The sequence below is a fragment of the Nerophis lumbriciformis genome, linkage group LG11 (genome assembly GCF_033978685.3).
Source record: "Nerophis lumbriciformis linkage group LG11, RoL_Nlum_v2.1, whole genome shotgun sequence".
NCBI lineage: Eukaryota > Metazoa > Chordata > Actinopteri > Syngnathiformes > Syngnathidae > Nerophis > Nerophis lumbriciformis.
In genome coordinates this window covers 5,301,019-5,320,450 of record NC_084558.2, presented here as the reverse complement: position 1 = coordinate 5,320,450, position 19,432 = coordinate 5,301,019, and the positions used below count along the sequence as shown (strand labels likewise).

The 19,432-nt window shown below is 39.9% G+C and overlaps 1 protein-coding gene across 3 annotated transcripts in view; it reads left to right on the top strand.

Moving 5' to 3' along the window:
* Positions 1-18,185, top strand: part of rab11fip3 (RAB11 family interacting protein 3 (class II)) — a 61,634-nt gene extending 43,449 nt beyond the window's left edge. For 2 of the 3 annotated variants that reach the window (XM_061967619.1, XM_072914064.1), the window contains 10 exons: positions 971-1,162; positions 5,378-5,515; positions 8,983-9,018; positions 9,123-9,216; positions 9,281-9,525; positions 9,894-9,975; positions 10,051-10,188; positions 16,337-16,492; positions 16,573-16,713; positions 16,789-18,185. In XM_061967619.1, the coding sequence (XP_061823603.1) occupies positions 971-1,162; positions 5,378-5,515; positions 8,983-9,018; positions 9,123-9,216; positions 9,281-9,525; positions 9,894-9,975; positions 10,051-10,188; positions 16,337-16,492; positions 16,573-16,713; positions 16,789-16,902 (1,336 nt within the window). In that variant the 3' untranslated portion in view covers positions 16,903-18,185. The remainder of the gene's footprint in view (positions 1-970; positions 1,163-5,377; positions 5,516-8,982; positions 9,019-9,122; positions 9,217-9,280; positions 9,526-9,893; positions 9,976-10,050; positions 10,189-16,336; positions 16,493-16,572; positions 16,714-16,788) is intronic. The other variant, XM_061967621.2, reaches the window with a different exon arrangement.
* The last annotated feature ends 1,247 nt before the right edge of the window (positions 18,186-19,432 follow it).

The window sequence follows — 19,432 nt, the reverse complement described above, 5'->3', positions numbered from 1 at the left end:
TACATCCTGTCGGAAAACAGGAAAGGCCAGTTTTTCAGCTTTCCTCCAAAATGAAGATCACTGTGTTGTGCAAGCATCAGTCTCCAAATCTATTTGATGTATTTTTTGTTGGTAAAAACCAATCAATTAAAAAACCTCAACCCCCTATCTTGAAGGATCAAGGGTTTTCCACCACAGCACACCCCATTTTGTTGCAGCCAAAGCAGCCTTTCGGATTAATTTGAATTAGCAGATTACACTCAAAGACTTGTCCAGATTGCCGCTGTTCCAATGGCAGGATTAAGAGTTTTTGACTGGGCTTTCAAGTAGGTTTGTTTTATTTTCAATATCTCGATTGGAGTAACAAACAAATAGCCAACCTTATTGTATTTTATCCACACTTTACAGTAAAATATGTCACCAAAGGGAGTACACACTTTTTTTTAAATTATATTCCTCAAGAGACAATAGAAACTCGGATGTAACTAGTGGTTATAACTATACAAGAATTACACTGACTACTCTAAAGTACATCCAACTTCTATTGTTAATAACAGTGGTACTGTGTTAGTTTTTTTCCCATAAGAAATACTGTAGTCATGATACTCACTTTTAGATTTAGTGAAGACTCTTGTTGGTGAAGACAGTCATGAACAGAGAGGGGGAAGGGGAAGGAAGAGCCACGTGGATGGCACCCTTATTTTTTATTATGAATACTTTCCTGAATTCAATAGTGTATCTCACACTCTTTATCAAACTACGGACACAACTGCAACTTACTTTGGCCCCATCATGGGTCATTTTGCATTCATAATGAATAAATAAAAAATATACAGACTGAGTCACAAACGTGTGAGATTCTTTATTTGGGCACTCAATTTCACAAACTGATATGCAGAAATTTAATTTTGTCGAAAAAACAAATTCTATTGTATTTTATAATATGCTGTTGCCATATTGTTGACAATTATTGTGTGCCTCCTTCCCAAAGGTTCTCCCTAAACTCGGAACTGCACAACCCCTCCCTGGTGACGGTCATCGGCGGCGAGGAGGAGCACTTTGAAGATTTCGGGGAGAGTAATACCTCAGAACTGTTGCTGGAAAACAACCAGGACGGCGTGGCCGACTCCCCTCTCGCACAGACGCCACAGCAGCTCAATGTCTCCTCTCTGCTCTCTCCCAGGTACTACTTTCTATCAAAGACATATTGAAATGAAAACACTGCTGTACTTTTTCACTGAAAATTACTACAATGTGTTGCAGACTGTCAAATCAGTCTTGATAAAAGAGTGCTTTTCAGCCCCACTGTTCCGACCCAAATACCACCTTTCTAAGCACTTTGAGGTCAAAATGTGATAAGATATCTGCAGACGCCCTTTTGTGCACTGTCTGTCTCCGTTTTGTGGTGAAGGTCAAGATAAGTGACTCCTTAGTTCATTCCTCTTGTCTCGCTATGATGTGTTTTGCTTAGTTTTTATTCCAAACAAATGCTCTCTATCCAACGTTCCAGCTTTTATTTCTCTCTTACACACTTTTGCACTGCTAACTCTTAAGCCGGATCATTGACACGTTTCTGTGATTTCCCTTCCCAAGAGGTTCTAAACCGATTACAGCTCGTTTTACAACTAACTGGCATGGAAATAAACTTGTTTGTGGAATGGATTGTTAAGCTTAAACAATCGGTAACATCCTGACAGATGTGGCTAGGTAAAGTTTGTCCGGAGCCACTTCTCAGTTATTAATCCTTGTATCCGTGGAAGCAAATAGATTACAGATCTTACAATTATAATTAGGACACACTGAGAAAGAGAGCAGTAGGAGGCAAAAAGTGATGCTGACCACTTAACTATTTTGAATGTACAGTAGCAAAAAATACAGAGTAAGTGTGGAGTACACTAAAGCATAATTTTGGCTGGAACTGAGTTACAGAGGAGAGTAACAAGCTTTGAAAATGAATTTAGCAAGTAGATTACTAAGAGTCTAGCAAGAGAAAAATACAACTACACAAAGCAACTGCACAAAGCATACACGTCCGAAAACTGGAAATAATGTCATCAGCCAAAGGTAGAGCTACCTGTAACCTGTTACTGTAATTTATATGTCAAAGATTACATAGGAATATACTGTGTATCCTTATCTCAAGAGGCTGCAATACATATATTGAAATATGGATTTTCAGGCCTTATCACCCATTCCCTTATTAATAAAATTGTGTCTTAAGTCAAAACGCTGTCCATTACTTTGCTGCAACCAGCACATGCGCTGTTGATTTAGTTTCAACCAGAGCCGTGTATAAAAAGAGTTTGGCCAACCCGGTTTTAAGCGATCTCCTCAATAATTGGTCAAAAGGCACTCACGTGACTACAGGGCTCCATGACTGCTACCTGGCTGTTGCTATGTGTCTGCGGCGCTTCCTCATTAGTTTTCCGCCGTGTAAAAATGCCCTGATGTGCAGCATGGGGCTGCTCCACCCGCGAGAAATGCGGAAAGCTTTTACATTGCTTTCCCCACAACCCGAAAAGAAGACATGTTTGGGAAGTGAAGGTTCGCCGTCAATACTTGAGAGCCACACTACTCTTGTGCAAGGTAAAGACACAACACATCGTCTGCGTTTTGTTCAGGACAGAACCCACAGAAGCTAATACAAATAATTTATCCATACATCCATTTTCTACCGCTTGTCCCTGTCGGGGTCGTGTGGGTGGCGGAAGGCGGGGTACACCCTGGACAAGTCGTAAACTCATGACAGGGCCAACATAGATAGACAACACTCACACTTGGGTCAATTTAGTGTTGCCAGTCAACCTATCCCTGGCATTTCAAGCAAGCATATTTGGGAGTAAACCAGACTACCCGAAGGGAACCCACGCAGTCACGGGGACAACATGCAAACTCCACACATCAAACCCGGGACCTTGTTATTGTGAGACACTAGTACTAACCCCTGTTCCACCTTGCTGCCTAATACAAATATTATTAGAAGAAATTAACAAATTAAAGAGACTGTTTGACAAAAACAGACCTTACCTTGAATCTCAGTAAAACTAAGATAATGCAATACGACTTAGTCTGGCACAAACTTTATTGATCCACAAGGGAAATTGTTCCACACAGTAGCTTAGTTACAAAGGGTGGAAAGGGTAAGGATGGAAAAGGTAATGCAGGTATAAAGGAGACTAAAAATGTTCCATAGTACCTAATCGCAGAAGAGAAAATCAAATACAAATAGACGGAGTAGACATTGAAAGAGTAAATCAAAGAAATCAAATTTTGTGTGTAATAATAGATGATAGTGGATCAATAAAGTTTGTCTAAGTCTAAAAGCACAGGAATAGCACATACAGTGATTACAAATAATACATTGGAGGCACCCACCACAGTTTACATATTTCACGCAAAAGTCATAATTTCTCTGGGATTTTTGGTCCAAAGCTAATAACGATTTTGGCAAAATGAGGGTAATTAGTTCTTTTTTCGGTCGTTTTTTGTATTTTTTTTACGTTTCTTACGTTTTCTTGTCAGGTGCGCTTTATAGAGCCTGCTGGGCACTCAACACTGCATCAATGTAGCAGCAAAGTGCATCAATTACGGCCGCAAAATTTTACTTTGACGAAATAAAAGCTTGTTTTAATGTAAGTTTCTGAGCTGGAGAATGTTATGAACTATAAATAGACTTAGTTTTCCTGACAAAATCAAATAAAATAATAACGTCAGAACAACTGCAATTGCATGCTTGCGGATACAGCCGCACACGTCATTGGTAGCAAAAAATGGCACCTCTCGTGTAGTTGGCCATGCTCTCTCTATTAACGGCCCTGGTCTCAACTAGTTTGGAAATCATGAGGACTTTTGCTTGGTCACAACTCCTCCAGATAGCCTCATTTCGCTCAATATAAAACTGGCATGAAAGCCGTAGCCAAGAATATTTCACAGACAGATTCTCACATCCCTTAAGAAAATATCAATCAGTCAATCAAATGTTATTTGTATAGCCCTTAATCGTAAATGCCTCAAAGGGTTTCACAAACTCACAATGACATCCCCTGATCTAAACCCACAAATAACAATGAACTGTTAATTTATTGGTCAAGGAAATGTAATGAAAAGCCCAACCCAACAATAATATATTGAAATGTTTGCAAACAACAAGGAAACTACATGAATATTAAGTATTTCACAAAAGTGAGTACACCTTTCACCTTTCACCTTTCAGCAAACCTTTCGTACTCTCATTTATTGTCTTATTTATGTCCTGTGAAGGACAATACAACAAAAATTCAACTTGGATATACTCATCAGTCGTCGTTGTACTGCATGTATAGCAGTATGATAATACTATCCACTGAAAATAAGTAACACAAAGCCATTATTGTCCTAATATTGTGTGTGTTTGTCCAAATTGTGCCCGAAAGGTCAATTTGTGTTTCCCAAATTGGGGCTCATGCTCTGTACATGTTGGAATTCTTATCTCCTCTCAATAAACCGCAGACTTCAGACTTTGAAGCTACCATGTTGGTACGCACCAGTTATTCAGACAATGAATGTGTTAAGTTTTCTATGCAGCTATCATAATAGTCGCTGACTAATCTAAATTACACTACTATGGTATTATCCCTTGAGAATATATACTGCAAAATTATGCTTGCTGAAAAGCTAGGGGTGTACTGATTTTTTTTACATATTGTGCTACTGTTGGGATTTTTGTCTTCTTTGACATTTTGAGGCTTAAGTTAAACATTATTTAAAAGATGAAACAGCATACAAAGTATGTGCTTTGTTTAGAAAAATCATACTGCATCCCACAAACTTTACCCACTCGCTGTGAATATGCGTCATGCTCAGCAGCGCCGCCTACACACACATACACACACCCATATTTATCTACATGTTACAAGGCTGTTGATGACCTGTAAACACTGTTTGCTTACATGTGTTTCCCTTTTACAAATGCACGGGCGTCCACTTGTAAGGCAGAAATAAATGGCTGAAGACGTCGGTGCATATAACACTTTTGACCAGCCCTTAGGTGCCTTTGTGCCTTAGCAAACAGAGACCTGCGCCAGATAGTTGCGTAATGGAAGAGCTGACTCACTCCCTGAGTGAACAATCAGCTGGTAGCCATGAGGAGAGCACACAGGCTTCCCTGCTGAATTACTCCACTGTGTGTTTAATCTGTTTAGTGCAAAGGTTCAAGAGTGGCTTTTCTGGGTCTGCAAGGATAGGAAATGTTTTCTCCATGTACTACATGTTCCCCCCAGTCATCCTTATGTCCTTCTAATGGAGACCTAACTCTTTACCCCAGCGTACCTTGGGGAACTTTTCCCGACCTTAGTCCACCCCTTGCTTGTCTGTCACTTACCACTTCTTTCTCCTCTCCTTCTTCCCCTCATCCTTCCAGCGCACCCGCTCCTCTCCCTGACTGCTTTCAGAGCTTCCTCAGGGAGGAGGCGCTGGACTTTTTCTGTAGCCAATGTCACAAACAAATAAGTCGCCTTGAGGACCTCTCCACGCGCCTCAATTACCTAGAGATGACTAGGTAACACAACTCTTCCCTGTGTGCAGTGTTGAGTAGATTAACGCATGTACCTATCGTGTATGTGTGCATGTTGTGTTGTATTTGCACACACACACCACATAGTTTTAAAAAACAATGATTATTTTTAGGAATGTGCCTATTTACTTTAAAAAGTATGTGATCGCCATTGCCGATTACTGACTTTCTGTATTTATTTTTAGTCCCCCGGCTGACAGGCTAGCAGCTAATTAGAAAACTAAACTCTATACGGTGTGTGGAGACGCACCCCTAAGTTAATAGTAATCATCACCTCTATTATGGAAAATATATTGCATTACTTAATATCTTGGGTATCATTATCACTATAGAGGACGTGGATAAATGTTACGCACCGAGATAAAGCAGGAGAATGCATGCCAACAGCTAAGCTAACCGCTAAGCTAGCTTTAAGCAACAGAATAAATAAGTAAAACAACATAAGAAATAAGGGGCTTCACGGTGGCAGAGGGGTTAGTGCATCTGCCTCACAATACGAAGGTCCTGAGTAGTCTTGGGTTCAACCCCGGGCTCGGGATCTTTCTGTGTGGAGTTTGCATGTCCTCCCCGTGACTGCGTGGGTTCCCTCCGGGTACTCCGGCTTCCTCCCACCTCCAAAGACATGCACCTGGGGATAAGTTGATTGGCAACACTAAATTGGCCCTAGTGTGTGGATGTGAGTGTGAATGTTGTCTGTCTATCTGTGTTGGCCCTGCGATGAGGTGGCGACTTGTCCAGGGTGTACCCCGCCTTCCGCCCGATTGTAGCTGAGATAGGCTCCAGTGCCCCCCGCGACCCCAAAGGGAATAAGCGGTAGAAAATGGATGGATGGATGGAACATAAGAAATAAATAAAACAAAATTTGTAAAGTTTAAGAAGTGTAAATGGAACCATGTTACAGCAGATATTAAAAAGGAAATTTTCAAATAGATGAATAAGAGAGGATAATATAATTATGTGTATACAATTTTAGAATGAATTGGTGTAGATGATACCAGTATTATCTTGTGAAGACAATTACAGTGATATAAGTATCATTTTCCTGCGATAACTATTAAGAAAGTTACGGATCTTTAAAACCAGTGAAAATGCACAAATTTCTGGTCAACTTCTTTGTTTAATACAAAGTCAATAGGGCTAAATATTTTAGGTGTGACTTTTTTGTTAAAAAGGTCATACTAGGGCTGGAACGATAAACCAATATCAATATATATCGCGACAGACACATAATATCAATATAAGATGCGCTCGATAAAACATTCAATATATATTTATATCTTTTGGTCGGAAGAAACAAGAAATTATGAAGCAATGTTTGTTGCATGAAGTCACTTGGGCCCTGGGAACCCAGGAAACAGGAAGTGTCGTTGAGGAGTGACACGCTCACAGCCAATCAGGTAATAGTATCAACTACCCAGTTTGGTTGCGCAGTCTTTCTGTCTCACTGTGGATTATCTGCATGGGGTGGGAAGAGAAACTGTGATATCTTGATATATCAACTCAATAACAAAATCAAGTCTTTAGTTTTGTTGGTTTTAATGCGACGGTCCGGCAACATCCGGACACTTCCAATGTGTCGGCTTAATGGATAGATTCCCAAACTACTCTGTGTAGTGTTCAATAACTTATACACTACTGCCATCTAGTGTCTCTAAACTGCAACTACTTTCAAATTTACTGCAATTATTTCACCACTTGGCTACCAGACACCTTCTCCACTGATAAATAGCACCCATGGTAAGTTGGAAATTGTATTACTGTATTTATTGGCAGGCCTTAATAAGTCATAAAATATGTATAATTATCTATCGATCAATATAAAAAACATATATCGTGATACAGTTTTCAGTTACGTCGCCCAGCCCTAGGTCACACCTTTCTTAATATTTACCCATTATTAAAAAGTGATAAATACTGAACAGAAAAAAGAGATTTTACAGTTTACGCTGTATTTTAATTTGATTAAATTCATGAAATTAGCGTTGGAAGTGACAGAAAATGTGAGCAAACATGGCTGGTCGAACTCGACTTGTGAGTCACATCACAAGCAACCAGGCAATCGGTGGGTCCAAAAAATTATTGTGCGACTCGATCAGTTTAAAATATTTTTGGCAGACTCACATATTATTATTATAGGGATCCCTATTAACATTTTACTCACCGCAGATGTTTTGCAAGGGAGTTTTGTCAAGTGTAAACTTGCAAAAAATGTTCAGAACTTTGTTGCCGCGTAAGTACTTGTCCAATCCGAAAATGTTGATATTCTGTATAAACTAGCATATGTGTTCTACGTCATCAGTAGCGATGATGAAAACAACGTGAACACAGTTGAACTCTGAAAACAGCGATCCAGTCGCTGCTTGCGTGATCAAGCGTGAAATCACTGCAGTGACCACGCAGCTATTCAGCCAGGGGTGAATACACACATACCGAGATAATAAATCATACTATTAGTGTGTTAGCATTGTCGCAGTCAGAAATACATGACACGTAACGAGGTAGATCGATCCATATGATCATTATTTTCATTTTTTCAAAATAATTTTTTTTGTTACTATTTACACATTCAGAGCATAATTCCCTGGGCACAGGAGGACTTTGAGGGAAAAAGAGATTTAAATGAAAAATAGTTGTTTATTATTTTGTTTTATTATTGTGTACGATTGACTTTGCGTTGCTCAAAAAATTGTACGTAGTATAATAGAATTAGTAGTTGAATAAAATATTGTGTATATTTTGTTAAACTGTGAAAAGCACTCGCAGTGAATAAATTGAAAGATTCACAGTTAATATATGTGATTGATATTGGTATCGGGCGATCTCACTCATGGATGATTGATATCGGAATCGGCAACATAAATACCTGATCGGAAGATCCCTAATGATTTTAAAATCCATCTTTCAGATTATTCATTATCACCCTCATCCTCGGTATTGGAGTGCATTGAGGAAAATAGTTAATTTTGCTTTAGTTACTGTGACTCTTACCAGACAATACAAGTAAGTCATGCCAATTTCAATGTGTTTGTCTGTTACACCACCCTCTTCACATTTTGAGTTAAAAGTTAAAACAAAAAAACTTGCTAATACAGGTTTACTGGCCGGTAGCAAAATTATAGGAACTCATAAGTAACCCAGAAATCCTATTTGATCTGTTTGCAGTGGTAAAAATGAAGAAAGGACCACAGTAATACAAAATAATCCTGCTTAAAACAGTACATTTGTCACACTCATGCTCTATTATTTTGCCTGGATCAGCACTTTTTAGAAGTCATAGTTTGCTGTGTTGCTGTGTATGATTTAGTCACTAATAGTTAGAATTCGTAAAGCTCCCTTTGCACCACTAGCAGAAAGGAATGATGCTGATAAGGGGACAAGCAAACGATAGTGCCTCCTTCCTCTATCGGTCTTCTCTTCCTGACCACTTTCCTGTTGTTCTTCTCCCCATCCAGTGCTGGCAAGAGGCTGTCCAGTAAGAAGGTGGCAAGGTAAGCAAAATAAGCAAGATACATTTAGTTTTTGATGGATAACGAAGCGGAAGGTTATCCGACTTAAGATGATGTTGAGCTCCGTGTTGCTCCTCCACATGCAGGCATCTTCTGCAGAACAGCTCAATAACACTGGACACCGTGAGCGACTTGACCCGCGACATTCTGGAGCTGGCCGACAATGATATCACAGATAAGGTGAGAGGTCATCAGTTGTTGAGGGAGATAACATTCCGCTAACTCTTGACTAAACACTTGGTAGATGCTGCTGCTCGAGCGTCGCGTGGCTGAGCTGGAGAAGGAGTCTGAAGCTTCGGGGGAGCAGCACACTCGCCTGCGGCAGGAGAATCTTCATCTGGTACACCGTGCTAACGCCTTGGAGGAGCAGCTGAAGGAGCAGGAGCTTCTCGCGGACGAGCAGCTGCATTACGAGACGCGGCGTCACAAGGAGGCTCTGAGCAAAATGGAGAGGGAGAGAGGAATGGAGGTGGAGAACTTGCAAGCCAGGTATATCCTTCATCATTCAATGCCTACTGGCAGTCTTTTAGATTCCCTCATACAGTACCTCACAAAAAGTGACTTAACCCCTCACGTTTCATCAAGCATTATATTTTCATTGAATCGCAGCAATCATGCAGCCCCAAATCATGGCCATACCACCACCATCTAATGTCGGCAGCTGTCAAGACAATAATGACTGTTTGTTGATTCATTTTCAGTGGATAGTAAATTGATACTATATTTATAACAACTCTATGCTGCCCCCTTGTGGCACTGACCTGAAACTTGGGTGCTGATTAATGAGAACGCCATGCATTTTTTTCTAGTGTGTAAATAGAATGTGATAGATAATAGTGTGCTTGTTTACGCTACAGAACGCAGCAACTAGATGAAGAGAATAGTGAGCTGAGGTCCTGTGTTCCTTGTCTACGAGCCAACATTGAGAGATTAGAAGAGGTGAGTGTCATGGAGGTCTTTTGTCTCCCTCCCAATCAAAACCGGACGTCCCCTTTAATCGATTGTGTTTCCTAGGAGAAACAGAGGCTTGAAGACGAGACGGATGTGATGACCACCAGGTGGAAGGACGAGATGGAGTCCCGCCAGAAGATGGCTGACAAGCTGAGCTATGAACGCCATCAGAACCAGAAAGAGAAGGAGAGCACGCAGGAGGTGGGCATGCTTTCTCTTTATATTAAACATTAGTATTACATGACTAATGCAATCTAATGACATGCAATGCGATCACTCTGCCTTAGTTTATGTTAGTTTATGGCTTTGTGATGGCCATAAGCTGTGTGTTCCCCTATAATTATGGCGGAATGTGGGGTGAGTGACGTGTGTAAGTGAGTGGGCAAGTTAGGAGAGGGAGCGCTAGCATGTTCAGGAGTGTTAATAGCATGGTGGATGTCCAGTTGGCTTTGTGGAAACATAAATAAAGAGTTGTAACAAATCGACGGCCTCGTCATTCCGACCAAAGAGCGGAATTGTAGGGACCCAAATTGGAGGATGTTTCTTGGTGCCTGGTGAGGCTGGATCCTTGAAAATCAGTGCACCCGGTCGTGAAGGTGTTCTTTTTCTTAGCCCGTTTACATGGCGTGCAAAACATCTTTCCATCTTCTTAAAGGGGAACATTATCACCAGACCTATGTAAGCGTCAATATATACCTTGATGTTGCAGAAAAAAGACCATGTATTTTTTTAACCGATTTCCGAACTCTAAACAGGTGAATTTTGGCGAATTAAACGCCTTTCTAATATTCGCTCTCGGAGCGATGACGTCACAACGTGGCGTCACATCGGGAAGCAATCCGCCATTTTCTCAAACACCGAGTCAAATCAGCTCTGTTATTTTCCGTTTTTTCGACTGTTTTCCGTACCTTGGAGACATCATGCTTCGTCGGTGTGTTGTCGGAGGGTGTAACAACACGAACAGGGACGGATTCAAGTTGCACCAGTGGCCCAAAGATGCGAAAGTGGCAAGAAATTGGACGTTTGTTCCGCACACTTTACCGACGAAAGCTATGCTACGACAGAGATGGCAAGAATGTGTGGATATCCTGCGACACTCAAAGCAGATGCATTTCCAACGATAAAGTCAAAGAAATCTGCCGCCAGACCACCATTGAATCTGCCGGAGTGTGTGAGCAATTCAGGGACAAAGGACCTCGGTAGCACGGCAAGCAATGGCGGCAGTTTGTTCCCGCAGACGAGCGAGCTAAACCCCCTATCGACCCTAGCTTCCCTAGCCTGCTGACATCAACTCCAAAACTGGACAGGAAAAGAGGAAAAAGAGCGCGGATGAGGGTATGTCTACAGAATATATTAATTGATGAAAATTGGGCTGTCTGCACTCTCAAAGTGCATGTTGTTGCCAAATGTATTTCATATGCTGTAAACCTAGTTCATAGTTGTTAGTTTCCTTTAATGCCAAACAAACACATACCAATCGTTGGTTAGAAGGCGATCGCCGAATTCGTCCTCGCTTTCTCCCGTGTCGCTGGCTGTCGTGTCGTTTTCGTCGTTTTCGCTTGCATACGGTTCAAACCGATATGGCTCAATAGCTTCAGTTTCTTCTTCAATTTCGTTTTCGCTACCTGCCTCCACACTACAACCATCCGTTTCAATACATTCGTAATCTGTTAAATCGCTTAAGCCGCTGAAATCCGAGTCTGAATCCGAGCTAATGTCGCTATAGCTTGCTGTTCTTTCCGCCATGTTTGTTTGTGTTGGCTTCACTATGTGACGTCACAGGAAAATAGACGGGTGTTTATAACGATGGTTAAAATCAGGCACTTTGAAGCTTTTTTTAGGGATATTGCGTGATGGGTAAAATTTTGAAAAAAACTTCGAAAAATATAATAAGCCACTGGGAACTGATTTTTAATGGTTTTAACCATTCTGAAATTGTGATAATGTTCCCCTTTAAGTGAGCCATTTGCTGAAAAGTGGCTCCTGAAGCCACTTTTCATTGAAACTTCGCTTCTTGGGTTTATTGCTCGCCATGACGAAAACAATAACACCTGGGAGTCCTAATACCGGAAATGCAGTATTTGTGATCGATAAAACGTTCGGCGAATCAAAATCTAAGAAATTGTACCCGAAAGTGCATTACTTTGAAGTCGACCAATAATTAATAATTAATCATTTGACCCAGCAAACTAAACAAAACAAAACACCGGCGGAAAGCGATAATCGGTAAAAATAAAAAATAAAAATAAATCCATGCGCGGACTTCCGAAATTTAACGTCCTTTCTGATTTCAATGTGTAAAAAGACACAAAAACGCAGTTGAGATGTATTAAAAAGCATAGTGTTAAAAAAAACATTTCATTAAAGCAAACTAATTGTTCAGTTAATGGTAAATAAAAACTTGAAAATGATCTGTCTATAAATTCCTTTAACGATACAATTTTTGTTATCGTGCAAATAAAGCGATTGCCTCATTTGTGACCCTCGAGGGATTCTGTAGTGTGATGAAGTCTAATGGTGTCCACTGCGTCCAGTCACTGTTGAGCCAGTGGGAAAGTGGGAAAATAGCAAGCAGAAATGCACAAAGAAAAGATAACAATATGGAAATCTGAAGTCCAAAGCCATGACAAGTCGTTCTCCCGCTAATACAACCATTTTATCTTCAATTGCCGTGAGACAAAGTCACGAGAGCGAATGCAGGCAGGCGCGCTTTGCCGCTTGCAGAGAGGAGGAGGTTCACCTCCGTGTTTACCTTACAGTTGAGTGCATTAATAACATAACATGTAGACTGTTACTGTAACTGCTTTAATAAAATGGGGTAAAAGCTCAACAGAAAGGAAAGACAGAGGCAGGAGGCAGACAGTATCAATCAATCAATCAATCTTTATTTATATAGCCCTAAATCACAAGTGTCTCAAAGGGCTGCACAAGCCACAACGACATCCTCGGTACAAAGCCCACATACGGGCAAGGAAAACTCACCCCAGTGGGACGTCGATGTGAATGACTATGAGAAACCTTGGAGAGGACCGCATATGTGGGTAACCCCCCCCCCCCCTCTGAAAATCAGGCAGAAAATCTTTATAATTGATTGATTGATTGAATTATTTATTTCAAACCTGCACAGTACAACACACACACTTTTTTTTTTTAAACATTTTGGCAGGGACATTTATGCAAGGCTTGAAAAGGGGTTGGATGAAGCAAATGCTTATAATATCCCAACCCCTCTCACTCATTCCACATTTAACATAAAGAATATAATACAAGAACAATACTATACAAACAAAAACAAGAAAAGCTCCTGTACACTAACAATACAATAGTACCACTGTTACTATAAAACAAGACAAGACGAGACAAAACACACACACACACACACACACACACACACACACACACACACATACACACACACACAGGCCCAAACACTCTCTGACCATACACCTCTCTCCCATCGCTCTGTGCTGAGGGCATCACTCTCTTTCCTCCTCGTACTTCTTCAGTACTTCTTTTTTAAACAGTCTTTTAAATGTAATCATGTTAGAACAGGTTTTTAACTCGTCCCCTAAGTTGTTCCACAGACTGACTCCACGCACTGAAATGCACATTGATTTTAAAGTTGTTCTAAATTTAGGCAAATATAATTTGTTGTTTCCTCTTAGACTGTAACTATGATGAGCATCTCTATCCTGGAATAGGTTTTGTATATTGGATGGTAGAGAGTTTTGGGATGCCCTAAACATAATTTGAGCAGTTTTAAAATTGATCACATCGTGCAGTTTAAGTTGCTTTAACTCCATGAATAGTGGATTTGAATGATGTCTGTAGTGAACATTGGACACAATCCTAATGGCCTTTTTCTGCAGAGTGACTAAAGGCTGTAGATGGGATTTATAACAATTTCCCCAGACTTCAACACAATAGTTTAGATATGACATAATAAATGAATGATACAATAAAAGCAGAGCATTGGTGTTCAATAAATGACATGATCTCCTCATCATTCCAACACATTTAGCAACTTTTGTCCTCAGGTAATTTATATGAGGCTTCCATGATATATTTTCATCTATTACCACTCCTAAGAATGAATTTTGTTGAACATATTCTATTGGTGTATCATCAATAACAATCCTGATGGGTATTTCACTTTTGCGATTGCTAAAGAGCATGATTTTGGTCTTCTTTAAATTGAGAGACAATTTGTTGGTATTAAACCAAGTTTTTAACTTGATCATCTCCTCAGTTACAGAGGCCAGAAGTTGCTTAACGTCGTCACCTGCACATGTAATGGTTGTGTAATTCTTTAGTCTTGTCGTCAAAACATGTCAAGACACCTTCTAAAACCATTCACAGTTCCGGCTTCAAAGTTAAAATGTCACATCCGCTACAGTAACAAAATAAAAACTGTATTTCATTACGATCATGCTTTGATTATCAAATATGTTTTGATGTAATCTGTGATATTTCTACCTACATAAATGATAGTACATCAGTTGAGGAATATACTGTGGAGAAGGACTTTTTGTGGCAGATTTTTTTCAATAACATGCTCTGAATGATAGTCCTCAATTACAGAATGTTCATTTGGCTGAAAATCACACATTTTTGATAAATTGAGAAGGTTAGGACATTGTCATCCAGCAAAACAAATATGATTAACTTTTACAATATGTAATGTACAGAACATCAGAAGCATTTATTAGGTAGAAAAATCACAGATTAAATTACCAAACAAACCATGATTGTAACAATACACATTTTGTGTTATTAATGCATGAAACTGGTATCTTAACATGGAAGAGTAGCTACTCCTCTGAATGCAAGTGCTTCTACAGCAGGAATACAAATTATGTATTTCTACAAAATACAACATCTGGCAAGATACCAATGCACTGCAGGTTTTTTTCTTAAATTCTCAATAAAAGTGTTTGTCTTTCTTTTTGTTTGTTTGTTGTTTAAAAAAGCACAGTGTTTAAAAAGAATTTAAAGCAAACTAATTGTCCCGTCATGGTAATAAAAACTTGAAAGTTATCTGTCTGGGGTACACTAATGAATGATGAAAAATTATATCTATCTGTGATTAATCACGATTCTTTATGAGTTAACCATAAACAAACTGCGATTATGGCGATGAAATATTTTAATCGTAATATTAAATATATATATATATATATATTATTTTTGTATTTATTTTTTATACAGTACACGCAAAAGTTTGGAAACACCCTCTCATTTCAATGCGTTTTCTTTATTTTCATGACTATTTACATTGTAGATTGTCACTGAAGGCATCAAAACTATGACACCTGTGAAGTGAAAACCATTTCAGGTGACTACCTCTTGAAGCTCATCGAGAGAAGGCCAAGAGTGTGCAAAGCAGTAATTAGAGCAAAGGGTGGCTATTTTGAAGAAACTAGAATACAAAACATGTTTTCAATTTTTTCACCTTTTTTTGTTAAGTACACAACTCCACATGTGTTCATTCATAGTTATGATATACTGTATATATAACATCAAAAACGTTAACAACCATGTTGCTACAATAAAGAAAACATTTAAAAACTTTACCTTGCTGTCCCAGAATATTTGTGGCATGCACCTGACAAGAGGAGGCAAACGCATTCAAGGAAGAGAGATGATACGGAGAAGGGAGTGAAGGGCATAGAGAGGAAGGGGCTGGGAGGAGTGGCAGCGTGTTACTGCTCCAAAGGAGAGTTCTCTTCTCCCGGGTTTTCTCTCTGTAAGTCTTGAATCCACAGGTCCATAGCTCGATTCCCTCCTACTTTCCAGGCTGTTTAGTTGGCTTGTTTAAACCCATATTGAGCAAGCAAACCAGACAAAGCTTGGTGAATGGTGAGAAAAGAAACACATGCTGAAGCACTGAGAAGTGGCGACTGAGTAATGGACTGCGTACACAGGATGTGACGTAGGGGGCTCCGCCTCTCCAAAATAGCTACGCCCTGGGAAGTGATTTCATCAAAATGGCAGCTCCCTAAGGCTTCCAGCGGCACACACAATTAACGAATGAAGTGTTTGTACACCGAGACATGGTTTGCACACTGAGGCATATTTGTAAATCAAGGTTGTACTGTATTATAGTTGTCATTTGGTATTTTCTTTGAGCAAAATAATCAATCAATCAATCAATCAATGTTTATTTATATAGCCCTAAATCACAAGTGTCTCAAAGGGCTTCACAAACCACAACGACATCCTCGGTACAGAGCCCACAAAATAAGGTTTCCAAGTTACTAGAATGAACACACCCACATCCCAGCTACAATAATATTGGCTAGATTGATGCAGGTGTAAACAGATAAACATGTTCTTTGATCTGTTGCAGCTGATTGAGGATCTGCGCAAACAGCTTGAGCACTTGCAGTTATACAAGCTGGAGGCGGAAGCAAAAAGAGGCCGCACACCCGGCGCGGGATTGCAGGAGTACCAGACGCGCACTCGTGAGGCAGAACTGGAACAAGAGATCAAACGACTCAAGCAGGTGCAATATTTTGCTTTCTCTAACTAAATTGGCATTTTATTGGTATGTTTTATAATAGATGTACTGATGTTTGTCTGTAGGACAACCGCAGCCTAAAGGAGCAGAATGACGAGCTGAACGGCCAGATCATCAACCTGAGCATCCAGGGAGCAAAGAGCCTCATGTCGGCCTCATTTTCAGACTCTTTGGCAGCTGAGATTAACTCTGTGTCACGCTCTGAGGTAAGCTCACTGCAGTGATCTTCTTTCTTTTTTAACTCATTTCCATCTACTGACCTCAATATTTCTGTATCCCAGTTGATGGAGACTATTCACAAACAGGAAGAGATCAACTACAGGCTCCAGGACTACATTGACAAAGTAATCGTGGCCATCATGGAGTCCAACCCTTCCATTCTCGAAGTCAAATAGGCACCGCCGTGACGTCATCAACAACAACAACGCCCCCTAAAAGAATACCATTTATTTTAGTGCGCTTCAGGTTCTGGTGACTTCCATGTTATTGGCCAGAGGAACCCAAGCCTGCACAGCTGGATGAATGTGTGAAAGTTAATCACCCCCTCCCCCGTCCACTTAAAGCGAAGGATTAGGCAGTTCTATACCTCGAAGGCCTTAAAATGGGTGGTGATCACATGTATCCTGCATACTTGCAACGTGTCAGGCTGAATGGTGTTGAAGAAGCCGTATGAAGCACTGCTCAGTTTGTCTGGGGACATTTTTGAAAAGGAAAAATGCCCTGAGGGTTCTTTTTGTGTGATGTGACTTTTTTTTTTTTTTTTTTTTTTTTTTTACAGTTCCTATCCTAAATTGCATCATCTCATGACTATTATTTTACAATGACACAGAGTCCTGGAGTCCTCACTCCAGTGTTCTCTTGCTGAGTGAAAGAATAATGTGTGTGTGTATTTGCTGCACAGGTGAAACTGTCAAGACTGAAAATATGTTATGTGAAGAATCTTATAGTTGCACTATTTTGTTTTTATTTGTTAAAGGGATCAAATTGCGATGTAAGTTGTGGGATTTCACGCCCGCTCAGGTGACGACCAACCTATGAGGCAATCATGTACGTAGAAGGACAACTTTTGCACGTCCCGGGACAGCCTTGCGTTAATCGACTTGGACGGCCCTTTATTCCTTCAACCGCCATCTGCTTTCCCCCCCACGTGTTGCACAACACTACACCGATGCTGCACCCGGGAGGACAAACGGACAAAGGACCTCAAAGAATGGACACTTGACGGCTTCGCTTTCTGCACAAAACTTTCACCTGCCACTCCATGAAATATGGCCTTGGATGTAAATGACTTGTAAAGTTTTTTCTACACTCATTCTAGATTCTAGGTATTTTTGTAGTCTTGAGGGGAACAACGACAAAACATTTTCTCACCTTGACGTGAGGGAAAGAACAAGGCTGCCTACAGTATATTGCTCTCTAGCATGTAGCGTGTACAGCACCGTTGTTTTCGATTATTCACAGGTATTTATTCAACGCGGTCAACGTTTTCTTTGTTTCAAGGCGATTATTTAATTCACGGATGTGCGTATCATCTCAAAGGCTCAATAGCTTTGGTCTGTATACCGCTGTCACCACTCAAGGGTCTTATTATAGAAGCTTCTAGAGTCGTCTTCCCGTTTGGAGTCAGGTACTGCATGGAAACACTGATTTTCATTGTACAGTTCAGTCTACTGAGTGATGATATTCTCTAATTTCCTTGCTTTTACTGCCCCACTTAATTGTTCTTCATTCAAGCTGTCCGCAATTCACGAGCGACGCTTAAGAGCGCTAATAGGGTAGACGGTCAAGCGGTAGAAAATGGATGGATGGATGGTCTGAATGACTACATTCCTTTTTAGCAGAGCAGATTGCACTTTAACAGATTCCTTTCAAATCCTGGTTTCAAAATGACCAAAGATGTGCTAATTTATCCCAATCATTCATCACGCTCACTTTTTCTTCAGATGAAGTTAAAATAGTCTAAAACACTGCCTGTGCTCCAAACACACTTGATAATAATGGGGGGAGAAAAGCACTGACCACATCAGTCACCTTTTTGTTGAAGTAATCAATAATGAAATTGTATATAGGAATCCTATTTTTTCCCCCGACATATCACTTCCAATGTCCAAAGAAAAAGCGCAGGACTTGCCATTCGTTGTGTGACATGGGAAGATGAAATATTATAGAAAGATGAAATACTCATATTTTTAAATATAATGTATAAATTATATAACCCTGTTGGTTAAAGCTGTATATTATTTGTGGGAATACCCCCCTATAGATCCAGTTGTTATCAGAAGGTGGGGGAATCTAATTACAGTCATTGTAAAAAGAGAAATTATAAAAGTAAGCAGTGAGTGTACGAGTAGGAAAATAAAAGGATTAAAATAACTTGTGTGCGTCTCGTGTTTTATATCATGCATAATTTGAGTTCAACATTCGTATTTTAGCTAATGACATTTAAATTGGGTTGAACCTCAGCGAAAGTTTTTTTTTTTTTTTTAAACAAAACTTCCTGAGAACCACTAAATGGAACCTGTGCACTGCCAGTTTGTACCACACTATAGAGCTGTGGTTTGTTTCATTTAAATAACATGCATAATTAATAATGAATAATATTGCTACAATAATAAGCAACAAAAATTCGCTCATGCACAGAAATCAAACTTTTTAATCAACTTCATTCAACAGTGGCGGGCCGTGCGTTTCCAACCAAGGCCTTCAGTGATGTCCGACTTCAATGATTACCTCTCAAAATACCATCATTTATGTCACCACATGGCCATTGCTGGAGGAATACTATACAGAAACACATTTACTGGACATTGAAGCACATCAACAGTGTACAAAACGGGTTATTTTCTGGCGCATTTAAAAATCAATAAACCTGCAACAGCAATCATGTGGTACTGTCAAAATTAAAATTGCAAAAAACATAAACAT